We start from the raw sequence: 13,760 nt of genomic DNA on the forward strand, positions 1-13,760 counted from the left end.
ACAGACGTAATAAATAATGACAAATTACATTGTGAGTTTTATTAATCAAAATTACTAATAAAGTAGTTGATGTCTTTTTAAACAAGGTTTCTCTTAATATATTTTGTGAGACTTGCCTTGGTTACTGAAAACCTGGCACTGCTCTGACAATGGTATGAAAGTCAGTAGCTTTAAGAGCAAGAAGGAGAGCCAAGCAGGTAAGGGGAGCGCGCTGTCATTGTATCAGTGGGTTTGTGTTTACAGTTCATTAGTCTATGTTTAAAAATACCATGCTGCCAATTTAAATCACAGCTGGATTCATACAAATTTTGAGATTATCACTTGCTGAACAAAATCCTTCTTTTGCTTTAGCTTGCAGATTCGCTGGTGCCCTTGGAGATTAAGCCTGGTATTTCCTTAGCAACAGTTTCTGCCGTGTTGCATACTAAAGACAACAAGCATGTGCTGCAGGTACAGTATAATGGGAAAGGGAGAAAAATATCCTTACGCTGGGTTTCCTGCCATCTGGGACCCCAGCTGGTCTCATGAGGCAACCCCTCCAACAAGCCTTTCCCCACCGGAGCAGAGCCCTTGTCAGATGCTTTGTCCTGGCATGTGCGAGTGAGGAATTGCACTTAGAGTAGAGAGTGGGATGCAAATAAATCTCTCTACCCTCTTTTTGTTGGCCATGTGCCTGGCTAAGATAAAAGGGGAAGTGAGATTGTTCCTGAAGAGAGGCTACAAATCATACTGCTGTCTTCCATAACCCGAGCACCAGTATCAGCATCAGTCAGCCTCTCATGGACTTAGAACTGAGGGTCAGAGGAGGGAGGTGGCCTAAAATATGAGACATGTGAGGGGACTGTCTTCCTTAAGTTGTCCTGTTCCCCAAGAAGCGGATTGTGCATCCTTGTACAAAGTAAGAGTGTACGCTCTCTTCCTACCACCTCCTTTAGGCTGACACTGGAATTCCTGGCATTAGAATTCCTGGCTCTGCAGAAGGAGATGATGTCTGGTGGACCTGCTCAGCAGTGGATGTCCCAATCCCCTTTCTCCTTTGAGGCAGGAGCCTGCAGGGAACTCAGGGAAGCCACACTCTGCACGATGCTGCCTCTGGGCAGCAGAGCTGGGCTCGGCTGGACACTTAGGAAGAAGGCCCAGTATGGTAATGTCTTTAATGCAGGGACATGAAGGTCAGATAAGGATTTATATCAGTGCACAGCAGACAGGCTATCTTACTTTTTCCAAGTCAGTTCCCTAGAAACACTAGGCAACACTGAAAATGTTGAAATATTGTAATGCAGTTGGTCTGAGGCTGCTTTCTCCTTTGTGTTGTTTATTTACTGTCTTCTCTACTCTGATTCCTGACGCCAAATAAATTTAGACCTAGGCTTAAAATGCCAGAGCCCTCATAAATGGATGGAGGTAAGCCAGCACAGCGGTATCTGTCAGTACTGGCTGAGCCTGGGACCTCTGGGAGTTACAGAAGCTGTGTGTAGACAAGCCCCAAAAACTACTGCGTGTGAGTGATTCATGCACAAATAACATGACACGCGCACGTGGGGCCACTAACTAAAGGCAAGAAGGTGGGTTTCGTAACGTGACTCCAGTGCATCCCTGCTTGTGGAACTGGAGCCTGAGCAGGCGGGATTTCTCTCCCAAGGATGAAAAACACCCTTCCCTGGCTGTTGAACGAAACACGGGGACATCACAGCAGCAGGTTCAGACATGATGCTACGTGGTGGGAAAGACACGGAGTTGAGAGGAGCCCAGTTTGTCACCTGGAGTGTACAAGGCGCTGGGGTTGCTTCAGGCGAATTCCCTGTGTGTTGTGCAGACGCATCCCCGGCACAAGGTCTTGCCAAAACTTTGGAGAAATTCTCCCCAGCACCCTTTTCCCAGGAACTGAGTTGCTAGTTCACTGGGAAACACCAGCGCCGACACTTCCCCGACCCGACTGACTTGGCACAACATGGGCTTATTTTACACGATAATTTCCCCACTGTTCTTTTTATAGGAATCTGGCTTTCCTCTCCACGAAATGGTCTTTCTGAAGTGCTGAGTTAACCCCACATCTTGCCCGCACACGCAGCAGCACACGGCGCTAACCCTGCCTCCCCCTCCCCGCGGAGGGATGAGTCAAGGCCGACAGCTTCCTGAAACAGCACAACATCGCACCCAAGTCACGCTCCAGTGATTTTTCAGGCACTGCAGCATCTCTCACGCCTCCTTGGCTGTATTCAAGTTCTTCCTAAAGACTCGCTTTTCTGGGGCCAGTGAGAAATTAATTACCCACTTTTCTCATTCCCCGCGTTGTTACTTGCTCTGAATTTGCCCGATTCCCAACCTGTTGCATCTTTTAGAGTGTGATTTTCAAGGCATTTACTTCTTAAAGCCATGGTTCCTAGAAAATATTGCAGGGTGCCCGAATGCTAAAATCGAAAGCGTCAGTCTTGAACCGAGTCAGACGGGCCTTTTAAGATGACGGAAATCTGAACAGAACTGAATTTGACAGGAATTTTGAGGTGACGGAGGATTGAAGTAAAACTGCTAATTTATTTCTATGAATTGGGGCTTGCGTGTGCAGAGCTGCAGTGGAGCCCAAGACTGCTCCCCCCTTCAGCGCTGCCATGTTCCCCTTTAGTCACAGAAAACAGAATCAGTATTCCGTTTCTATATCTCGTGTACTTGGTATTCCAACTAAATTATAGTAACCTGATGTGATTCACTGCATTACTGTGCACCTTCTCACCCATTAGCTCCCTCCAAAACCTCCGCAACCTCCCGCCAGCAAGAAGAGAAAGCGAGTGAGTGATGACGTGCCGGAGTGTAAACCTTTGAAGCCATTGCTGAGCGGCTCCATTCCTGTGGACCAGTTCGTGCAGACGCTTGAGAAGGTGATAAGTCTTTGGTGGCAAGTGAGGTTCAAGCGGATTTCTGCTAATCTCTGAAATGGGCTGCTTTGCTGGCAGAGGGAGGGAACATAATTTTAGCGTGGCTCGAAACGGAGAGGGGCTAATGAGCTGGCAAAGTACTTCAGGGAATGTGTGTCCCTGCACTGAGTGTGGAGGGGATAGTTCCCTGTGGGGACATGTCCTGATGTAGGGGCTTCGTGTCAGTCATGTCCTCCTGGTTTCCTACGGAAGCAGAGAGTTTGGGTTCACTCCAGGTGGGGGAGTTTCCCCTATGTAACTTTTGGACTCATCAGCTGATTTCCAATGAATTTGAACAGTGGGGAGGAGGTCTCAAAAGTATTTGATTCCTACAAGTTTTGTGAAAATGACATGACTGAGTGAAGAAGAGATCCTGGAAATGTCTCCCCCGATGCAGAAGCTTTCTGAGGAGCTGCAGGACAGGGGGCCGAACTTGCAGGAGCCCTGTTCTCGCCTGCGTGACTCCTTGGAGAAAATGGGTAGGGAAAAGGGCAGGATTGTCTGTGAGGAAGTTTGCCCTGGGGTTCAGTAGCTCTCCACTATCATCTTCTTTGAGGTGATGTCAGCGGATGGTCATTTCTGTAGTTAGAGGAGCCGTTAGTCCTCTTTGTCTCAAGATTTTGCAATTGCAGTGACCTGATCTAGTGGAAAATACTGGCTTTAGGCTCCCTGTTGTATAGTTTATCCATCCGTATAGTGAGCGTCATATTTAACTTATCCCATGGGCGTTTCCTCTGCAAATCCCAGAGATGGAGGATATCTGCAACGGCACTCTGTATTGTGTAGCCGTTCTCCCCTCTCCTCCCCGCCATGCCCTAGTCTTTCATCTCTACCTGTTCTCCTGAGTTGTAGTAACGTCTCTCTTTTTCACTCCGTCCCCAACACTACATCTAGCACGGTTTCAGCGACGTGAAGGTGGAGGACACAGCCAAGGGCCACATCGTACTTCTCCAGGAGGCAGAAACCCTCATTCAGATTGAGGAGGACTCCACACACATCATCTGTGACAACGATGAACCTTTGAGGGTGAAACTGCGTGACCTCGTCCTCAAATTCCTGCAGAAATTTTAGTTCGTGGACATCATGCTGCTCTGCAAAGAGACACCCCAGAGCAGCAGCGCTAAGAGCTTTCCAGAGGATGACTCCAGGGAGAGAGTTTCCTGATTCAAAGAGACCGGGAACCACCTTTCCTTTCATAGAGAAGCAAGGAAGTATTTTTTAATATCTATATATTTTTTAAGTTTTATTTTTAACCAGTTTTGGAATAGTTTGGACGGGATTCCTGTGCTGTAAAATTGGGAGTTGGAATCTTATAGGAGATACGAACTGCAGAGTAAATAAATAGAGTGTATATTTACAAGGTCGGGGTGAGATTGTGTGCAGAGGGAGACACTTCTCTGTGTGACCCTCTCAGCAACGAATGCCCCAGTCCTTTACCTGAGAAAACTCTGCAAGAATATTGAAACAATGGCCTCAGTTATTAAGACATTATTTTTCTTCCCACTGCTTCTTCCCGGTCACCAGGTCCAATTTCCTGTCTGTCCTCCATTTACATTGTGCACGTGTGTTTCACTGGCACGAAGAGGAATGAGAAAGCTGCTCAGGCAGATATTATAAAAATAAAAATAGAAAAAGGGGGGTTACTGGGCGTGTAGAATAGCTTGGAAGCGGGAAGAGCCTGGCCATTCCCTGCGAAAGCAGAGGGATTTTGGAAAAGCTGTATGCTTTAGCCGTGCGCGGTGTTTATTGACGCTGCACCCTCACCTGTTCTGACCGGATTCACCCACCTAACTCTTGGCTGAGACGCGCAAAAGTCTGGTTTCTCCTGAGCCCCTCCATGGTCAGTGAAGGAGGTATCATCTCAGGAACTTTCACAAGTACATAAAGTAGTTAAACTCCTAGTGCTCATGAAAAACCTTGGAGATTTAAGTGCCTCTTCTTTCTACCTTCTAAAAACCTGTCCTTTTAGCCCCCGTAATCCAAAACCCCGCTTGAAATACTGAGTCATTTATACAAAGCCATTCGTACTGCAGACCTGGGGAGGTTTTTTTCACTCCCAGAATCGTATATTTGGGGCCTAAACTTGGTTAATGGTATTGCTTTTAAAAGCGACCGATTTCTCAGATTTACTGCTGTTTGTTTTTTATTGGATTGTTTTGTATTTATTTGGTGTTAAAAATAAAAAGCATAGTAAGACTGCCAAGGAGGAAGCACGTTCTGTGGTTTATAAAAGCATCTGCATGCTTAATCCACGTCCGCCTGTGCGCGTATATGCGCATTTGTAAATTACAACTACTCCTTCAGTTTATAGCGTTGGGGAGATTAAGGCGGTGGAAGAACAGCTCTGTAATAAAAACTATTTGCTATTGCAGTTTCCACATCGCATTTCGTACACATTAAGGATTTCTGCTGGATGGGATGTACAGACTGCAGCATCCGTACCTTTGCTCCGTGTGTATGTCATGGGCGTGAGAGAAATAGTATCATTAATGTGATAAAAAACTTGTTCCGGTAGCATTAATCCTCATAAGAGTTTACAACATTTGCAGTAGCTCAGCTTCTTTGTCATCGCTCGAAAATAGAATAAAAGAATTGGACATATTTCACCTTGTAATTAAATCTCCACAAAGATTATTCTGAGCGCACGCGGAGGCCATGTGACAAACGCCGCTGAGCCGCGGAGGCCGGGGGAGCGGGAAGAGTGGGCCTGGTAATATAGGAGTCCTTGAGAGCGTCGTGCTCCTCGTTACCTCGACCAGCTCCAGCACTGGTCCCAGTGCTGCAGAGCCTTCATTTTGTGAATGCACTCATTTGCATTTGTAATTATAGTGGGCTTTACTTGCTTTAAGCCCCGAGGCTGAGCGTTGGTGCTTGTCGCATCCACCGTGGCTGAGCGCGGGCAGTCGCCGGTGGGCAGACGGGGAAGGCAGTAGCTGCTGCTCGGTGGGGGCTGCGCTCGAGCGACAGCGTTAGGACATCCTGGCCTGGGTCAGGAGCAGGGTGGCCGGTAGGACCAGGGAGGTGATTTTACCCCTCTGCTCAGCACTGGTGAGGCCCCACCACGAGTGCTGTGTTCAGTTTTGGGCCCCTCAGCACAAGAAGGACATTGAGGCACTGGAGCGTGTCCAGAGAAGGGCAGCGGAGCTGTGAGGGGTCTGGAGCACACGTCTGGTGAGGGGCGGCTGAGGGCCCTGGGGGTGTTCAGCCTGGAGGAGAGGAGGCTGAGGGGAGACCTTCTCGCTCCCTACAGCGCCCTGACAGGAGGGGGTAGCGAGGGGGAGGGGGGAGTCGACCTGTTCGGTCAAGTCACAGGTGACAGAACAGGAGGAAATGGCTTCAAGTTGCGCCAGGGGAAGTTTAGATCGGATATTAGGAAGAATTTCTTTACGGAAAGGGTCATCGGGCATTGGGACGTGTTACCCGGGGCAGTGGGGGAGTCCCCATCCCTGGAGGGCTTTAAGGGTCATGTAGATACAGTGCTGAGGGCCATGGGTTAGTGGTGGGCTCGGCGGTGTGAGGTGAATGATTGGACTGGATGATCTTACAGGTCCTTTCCAATCTCGGAGATTCTGTGATCCCAGTCGGTGTGCTGCCATGACATGCCAGTCGGTGTGCTGCGGTGGAGTCGTCACAGGGGACCTTGCGGGGAGCCATTGGAAGGTGTAACACTTCACCATGAGGGGGTTATTTTGGGGCAAAGAACAAGAGAAAGGTCGGTTTGCTGGCGCACTGAAAGCACACCACAAGCCTGAAATTCCTCTCTTTTTCCTGATGCCTTTTGGGAAAGGGGAAGCCAATTCAGTAATTAACTCTTCCTGGCTGCTCATGAACCGCAACGCCGGCCCCTCATCGCAGCCGTGTTTGTGAACCACCGCTGACCTTCCCAGCGTGCCTCCACCGAGCTCCTGGGGCAGTGCAGGCTCCAGCCCGGGACTTGTCCCCTCGCCAAAGTGCTGCTGGAGCCCCCGTGGGTACGGCTGAGCAGAGCTGCGACTCCCGGGCGCAGTCCCGAGCGCTCAGTCCCCGTCACCCAAGGAGCGAGAAGCGTTAAAGACCGTCTACGGAGAGTCAAGAAGACCTCGGCTGGGGCAGAGACGAGTTGTGGCTACCTGTAGCCCGGGCGATTCCCTTGAGCCAGAACCCAAGAGCTGAACCAACCGGGCGCTGAGACACTCGGGGACATTTCCCTGACGTTTATGTGGTTGTATGACCCGGAGCCCTGCAGTAACGGGGCTGCGCATTCGCTGACGTAAGAGATGTACCGGAGCTCTGCGTCTCCCTGACTCTGCAGGTGTGTGAGGGCAGGAAGGCGAAAACTAACCCCCACCCCACCCCCCACCCGTGGAAATCGCTCAGTGCTGCCTAAATTGACGGACCTGGAACGACCCGGTCTAGCCCGGCCTCCGGGGGACGATGCTTTTGGACACGTTCCCGGCTTAGTGCCTCGCTTTCCCCTCGTGTGAAACAGAAATGGTCCCCTCCTCGGGTACCACGGCCGAAAGCTGCCGCGGCAGACGTCGGATTAAAAGCAGAGTGGTTTGAAGGTAATTCGGGAACCGGGAGTGGGCTGCTGTGCTCGTTAACGGGATTAGACGAGTCCCTGAGCTCAACAGGTGGTTTTTAGCTCGGTTCGCTACTGAAAGGCGACCGATGCGATTGGGCTGTCGCACCCAGTAATAGCCTAAAAAAAATATAATTAAAATAGCCAAATAAAAGCCTCAAATAAGGCTGTCACAATCCTTATTTGAGTGGCAAAGCTCTGATTCCCACCAGTAACTGCCGTGCTGATGTTTTATCAGGTCATCTGGCAGCTAATGGCATTCCTAAGGCTTGGCCACACCCCTGGATAGAAAAACGTTAATTTTAAAGTTTTCACATTTTTTTTTTTCCTCTTGTCCTTTTGGGTAGGAAAGCCTCTTACTGCTCCAGTCCAGCATCTGAAAACTGCTTCATTTCCTATAAATGGAAAGGTTGTGCCTGCTGGAAAAATAAACGTGCCGGGGGGGATTCTTTGATGAAAAATCTTAATTAAACTAGCGAAAATAAGTGCTTGTTCATTCTGCAGAGAGGAAGAAAAATAAATACGGTTTCTTCCGTCTGGGTCAGTCCTGCAGCGGTAACCACGGCAGCCCAGGAGCGCCGCGAACGGAGGGGGTGGAACGCGATGGAGGGCGGATACGTGTTAACCAGAGATGCGCACGTTAATGGACGGACAACAGCAAAGGTAATCGGCGCCACTCTCCTTCCAGAAAAGGAGAAAAAAAATCCCCTTGGCCACCGTGTGGTGCTCACTGTGCCGTGGCCATCCCCGGTCCCTGTGCCCACGTGTGACGTGGGTGTCCCACGTCCCGCGCTGCGCTTCCCCGGCCTCTCCCTGCGGCTCCCCTAATTAAGCACGCACGGCGTTGGCCGCAGCTGCTCCTCCGGCGGCCGCCGCGCAGGGCGGCCCCTCGGCCCCCGGAGGTGGTGCTTAGTCCTCGGTGCGCTCCCCATCCCGTACTCCCGCAGCGCAGCCGGGGCTGCATCGCTGCGCCGCAGAATAAGGGGGAGAAAAGGTTAAAAATCCGCTTTCTGCGCTTGGCTGGCTTTTACGGAACAGGTGTTCCGGGATGGAGAGAAATATATTGTGTTTTCTTTCTATTAACGCCAGCTTCAATAAAACCAACTGGACCAAGTCATTTAATTCCAGGCTGGTGCTGTCCCCCACCGTGCCCAGATGCGGTTGGTGTCACTGGGGATCAGTTGGCCCCGATGCCACCGCATGGGTGCCCTGAGCCACACCAGGGCCACCTCCTTGGGGACCTGGGCATGATGACCTGAGGGAGGCTGGAGCGAGATGTCGGGTCTGTGCCCCGTCGGCGGCTCAGCCTTTGGGAGGAATGGGGAAACCGAGTGCAGAGGGGTTTGCGTTCAGCTGCACGTCACGGCCCGGGGAGGCTCGTGAGGGGGAAGGCAGATCAAACAGGTCCCCATTTACCCATCACGTGTGACCCATCACCTGGGGACCCACCAGCTGTGAACCCACCACCTGGGCACCCATCACTAAGGACCTACAGCTTGAAACCCACCACCTGCGCTCCATCATTTTGGGGACCCACCACCAGATCTTGTGACCCACAAGGAACAAGCCAAGTCTCTCCCTATCACCTTGGGGTTACAGCCAAGTCCCCCCCAGTCCTGCTCTCCAGGGCACGGCTTGGGGACCTACGTGCTGGGTGGCACAGCTCTCTGGGCTACAGGGGACTCTCGCCTGTGGGGACACAGCACTTCTCCCAGGAGGACACTTGTTGGGCCACGGGGCACTGCCTGGAAGCCCGGGGTAGCTCCGGCCGGGAGCCAGGGGCAGGTAGGACCCCCTGGGCCGGGCTGCCGTAGGGTCGGAGATCATGGACTGCATCCTGCGTCTCTCCCAGGGACTGGTGCGACACAGTCAAGTGGCACCGTGGCCATCTCCTAAATCGCAAAGGATTATTTCAGCCCTCGGAGGCAGAGATCTTCCCTCACTCCTGTTTCAGAAGTCACGGCATCACTTCGCTGCGTTTTTACTGGCGGGGCTAAACGATTAAAGGATCTTTGCTGTGATAAGTGCAAAAGATGATTAAATTATTCCTCCATCTATTCTCTCCCTTGGCCCTGTCACTGGCTGTCCCTGAGTGTCCCTAGGACACGTTCCTCTCCTTGGCCCCGAGGGGTGACGTCTCCATCTCCAGCTGGAGGTACCAGGGCGAGGGATGGAGCAAAGCAGCCCCGTGCCTCCTGCTGCTACGCGGGTCAGCCCAACTGCACACGGAGACATCACAACTTGTCTTATTTTTAATTTTTTATTATAGTTATCATGTTGGCAGCAAAACATGCGCAGGGTGAGAGCTTGAAACCCATCTACGCAAGAGAGCAGGGCCCTCTGCCGCGACATGCCTGCAAGGCGAGCATCCGAAAGGCCTTTAAACCAGGTAAACCGGGGCCGGAGGAATTCGTGTGACACCTCTCTTGTCTTTTTTACTCTTGAAGGGAATGGGAAAAAAAAACCAACCCCAACCTGTTGGGTGTCTGCCACAGTGCCGCTCCAGGACTCGCTGCGTCCCCGGGGCAGAGCTGGGCTCCGCGGAGGCGTTCACAAGGACTGGTAGCGCTTGATCAAGGGTTGGTTTCTTTATTTTTTTTCCTACATTAATTTACTTAGTGGGTTAAAACGAACGGTGACAATTATCCTTCCCTTGCAGGCACAACACTGAGCACAGCATAGGTCTTTTATTAATTGCCTGGCTAATAACTGCTCATTTCCCTCTGACTGCTCTTCATATTTACTATTTTGAGCCTCTAAATTACAGCGTGCCGCTGTCGGCTCGGCGCACGCGTTCACCGGGCGGCTGCAGGTGTTGAGCAGCCGTGGTAACCGCCTGTTCCGCCGGCCCGGCTCCGTCTTCACCTCTCCGCAGCCGCTTGGCTGCACGTGGGCAGAACCCCACTTCGCCCGGGGGTCTGAAGCCGAGACCAGTCCTCGTGCCTTTAACAATGTGCTTTAACTTTTGGTTGGCCCTGGAGCGCTCAGGCGGTTGGACTGGGTGGTCCTTGTAGGTCCCTGCCAACTGGAATCTATTCTATTCTTGGTCTATTCTATTCTATTCTATTCTATTCTATTCTATTCTATTCTATTCTATTCTATTCTATTCTATTCTATTCTAATTTCCTCTCCTCTCCCTCCCCTCCCCTCTCCTCTCCCTCTCCCTCTCCCTCTCCCTCTCCCTCTCCCTCTCCCTCTCCCTCTCCCTCTCCCTCTCCCTCTCCCTCTCCCTCTCCCTCTCCCTCTCCCTCTCCCTCTCCCTCCCCTCTCCCTCTCTCTCTCCCTCTCCCTCTCCCTCTCCCTCTCCCTCTCCCTCTCCCTCCCCTCTCCTCTCCCTCTCCCTCTCCCTCTCCCTCTCCCTCTCCCTCTCCCTCGCCCTCTCCCTCTCCCTCGCCCTCTCTCCCCTCCCCTCCCCTCCCCTCCCCTCCCCTCCCCTCCCCTCCCCTCCCCTCCCCTCCCCTCCCCTCCCCTCCCCTCCCCTCCCCTCCCCTCCCCTCCACATGCTCCTCAATTTAAGCCTTTTTAAAAAAAAACAAACAAACAGGAAAACGATGCCGGGGTAACGCAGGCTGCCCTCACCCATGGGTGGAAAAGCGGCGTCTGATCAACCTGGGAACAATGGACCCAACACACCCTCCGCTTTGTGTTGCTGCGGGTGTCCGGCCCTGCAGCGGTGTTTTCTGCATTTCCAGCTAGGAAAAAAACCCCAAACCCAGCAATTTCCTTCTTCCTGCCTGTCTCCGCGTGGCCGGGGCATAGGGCAGGGCCCTGGGAGGGTGCAAGCCTCCGTGCCAGCGGCTGCGGGTCCTTTACCCGGGCAATCGTGGGAGTGGGTTGTTCTATGGCACCGACGGGCAGAAGGGAATCACGGGGAGCAGTTTCAGTGAAATTGCTTTTATTGAGGATCATGTCATCTGAAAGGGACAATCGCGGGCATGTTTTAATGTGGAGGTGTGGAGTGTAAAGCACTTCCCTCCCACCTCCTCCCCCCCCCCCCCCCCAGGAGAAGGGAATGAATTCTTAGGGGGATTTATCCCCTCCTCTTCTCCCACCTGTCTGTTCCCCCGCCCCAGGCTACAAACCCTCATATAGGGAAAAAAAAGCAAAAGAAAACCGCACAGGAGCCTGCTGTGCCTTGTCTCACCAAGGTCACATCACTTACAGCTGCAAAATTTATTTGCTTTAACAGATTTTTATCTGCTGGAAAAGGGCTGGAAAAGCCTCACGAGCGAATCTGCTGCAGTCGAGGCAGTGCCGCAGGTGCTGCGCAGGGCTCATCGGGGAGCCGGAGCCCCAGAACGGTGTCCCACCACTGCAGCCAGGTCCGAGCGAGGTTTTCTGTGCCCTCACGCTGTCAGCAATGTCCCTGCCTTCCAAGCTATATTTTGGGGAGAGATCCCAGGCATTTGGGAGGCAGGTCCTGGGCAGAGCCCCCACCTCCTCCGTTCTGGGATTGAGTAATTTGGGGTCTCCCTGAAACCTATCCTGGAAATAAAACCGAGCGCGAACCCTCTCCATGGGGAAAAGCCTTTCCCTCAAAGCAGTAGGGGAAATCAAGGGCACGTTTCCCGGACAGGTGACACAGAGGTGACCAAGTGGCCACGGAGGAAGGCGGCTGCTCAGGGGGAAAGGCGAAGAAACACAGCAGAAAGGGAGAGGAAATCCAGCCGCGTGCAGGAAATCCGGTGGGATTTCCAGCCCAGCGTGGAGGGGGAGCCCATGGCCCCGGGACCAGCCAGCTCTGCTCCTGCCCTCTGCCGCTCCCTGTGGGTTCAAGGCTGTGGAAATCAGGTTAGAAAGCACACGGAGCCGGTTGGGTTTTCCACCTCACTCTTCGGTAGAGGAGAGGGACCGGGAGCATCCCTGAGCCAGCAATGCCTGCAGGTGCCATAGGACATGGCCCCCAAATTCCCTCCTGTCAGGATCCCGGGGCAGGGATGGGAACGGTTCCAATCCCCCCGCCGGCTCGGCTGCTCTTTTTATTGCTGAGAAATAACCGGAGAGCTCTTCCCATGGTGACCTTCAGCATCGTACCGCAGTGCAGAGGCCCCGGGGCCAGAGCAGGGCTCTGGGGAAGGTGCTTTTTGGTTGGCTGCGATTTCAACCGGCAACCCCGAAAGCGAAGGGTTTCCAGCCTCCCCCAGACCCGCTCTCTTGGCTGGATGTCCCCGATGCCACCAGCAGCCCTGTGTCACCGTGGCAGCTGGGACGTGATGTCCCCTGAAGCTACACGGGGGTCCAAACCCCTCTGGGGCTGGACCGGACGCTCTCTTGGCCCAGCTCTGAGCTCACCGAGGGATGCAATGGGGTTTAGCACCAGGTGCTGCCATCCCTGAGGGGTTTCCCACTGTTCCGGACCGGCTCACCCGCCCCTTGCATGGAAAACGCAAACCTGGGGAGATGCTTTTGGGGTGCCCCAGGGCCACGGAGCAGCACTGCCGCTGCAAACCCCATTGCGGTGTCGTGTCCCGTCCCCCCCCAGCCCCTGGCAAAGCAGGCACAGAGACGCTCTCAAGTTAAACTCTCCATTTATTGGATCCTTTTACAAAAAAACTCAACATTGTGCTCGTGTTGAAGGAGTGTTTCTTTTCTCTCACTTTTTTTTCTTTCTTTTTTTTTTTTTTTTTTTAAACCTGGTGCTCACGGAGCAGTCAGCACAACCGCGGCGCAGGGGAGGGCAGGGGCTGTGCTGTGCGACACCAGCGGGGTACGGGGAGGTACGGGGGGGTCCGCGTCACGGCAGATGATGCTATTTACAGCGAACGTGAGAAAGACCTCGCTCTGCACCCGGCATCTGCCGGCTGCTACCCCCGGTCCTGGGTGAAGCAGCAGAAACATCGGAAAGGGGAAAAGGCCTTTCCCTTGGGAAAGGTGCAGCCACCGAGAGACCTTCCCATCTCCTCGGGGTTAGGGCAGCAGAGACCGCGTGCCCTGGGCTGCTCTGTGCTGGGACTGGGACGAATTGTACAACCTGAGCTTCAGAGTTACCCCAGAAACTCCTGAAAACCACGGGAGAGCGACGGGTTGCTGAAGATGCTGGGGATGGTGGCACAGGCTGGACTGCTCTCCAGAAACGCCCCTCTCCTCCCTGATGGTGGAGGAAAGCCTAAGGACAGCTCAGATCCTGGGATGTCTCAGGAGCAGATAGCTGAATCACCAGTCTGTACTCCGGAGGGGTTTTGTTGTCTCTTTGGGAAGATTTGGGAAAGAGCCACAGGAGCGGAGGAGCGGGAGAGGCAGCACCAGCCCTGTGGGTGGGGAAGGTGATGCTCTCGCCGGCTTTCCTT

At 53.0% G+C, this 13,760-nt stretch overlaps 1 protein-coding gene across 1 annotated transcript in view; it reads left to right on the plus strand.

Moving 5' to 3' along the window:
* Positions 1-5,525, plus strand: part of INTS9 (integrator complex subunit 9) — a 67,495-nt gene extending 61,970 nt beyond the window's left edge. Inside the window, exons 14-16 of the mRNA XM_082480456.1 lie at positions 352-450; positions 2,739-2,876; positions 3,807-5,525. Coding sequence (XP_082336582.1) covers positions 352-450; positions 2,739-2,876; positions 3,807-3,983 — 414 coding nt within the window. The 3' untranslated portion in view covers positions 3,984-5,525. The remainder of the gene's footprint in view (positions 1-351; positions 451-2,738; positions 2,877-3,806) is intronic.
* Positions 5,526-13,760: the final 8,235 nt, after the last annotated feature.

This window comes from Vanellus vanellus (genome assembly GCF_965231255.1).
Source record: "Vanellus vanellus genome assembly, chromosome: 3".
NCBI classification, from domain to species: Eukaryota; Metazoa; Chordata; class Aves; order Charadriiformes; family Charadriidae; genus Vanellus; species Vanellus vanellus.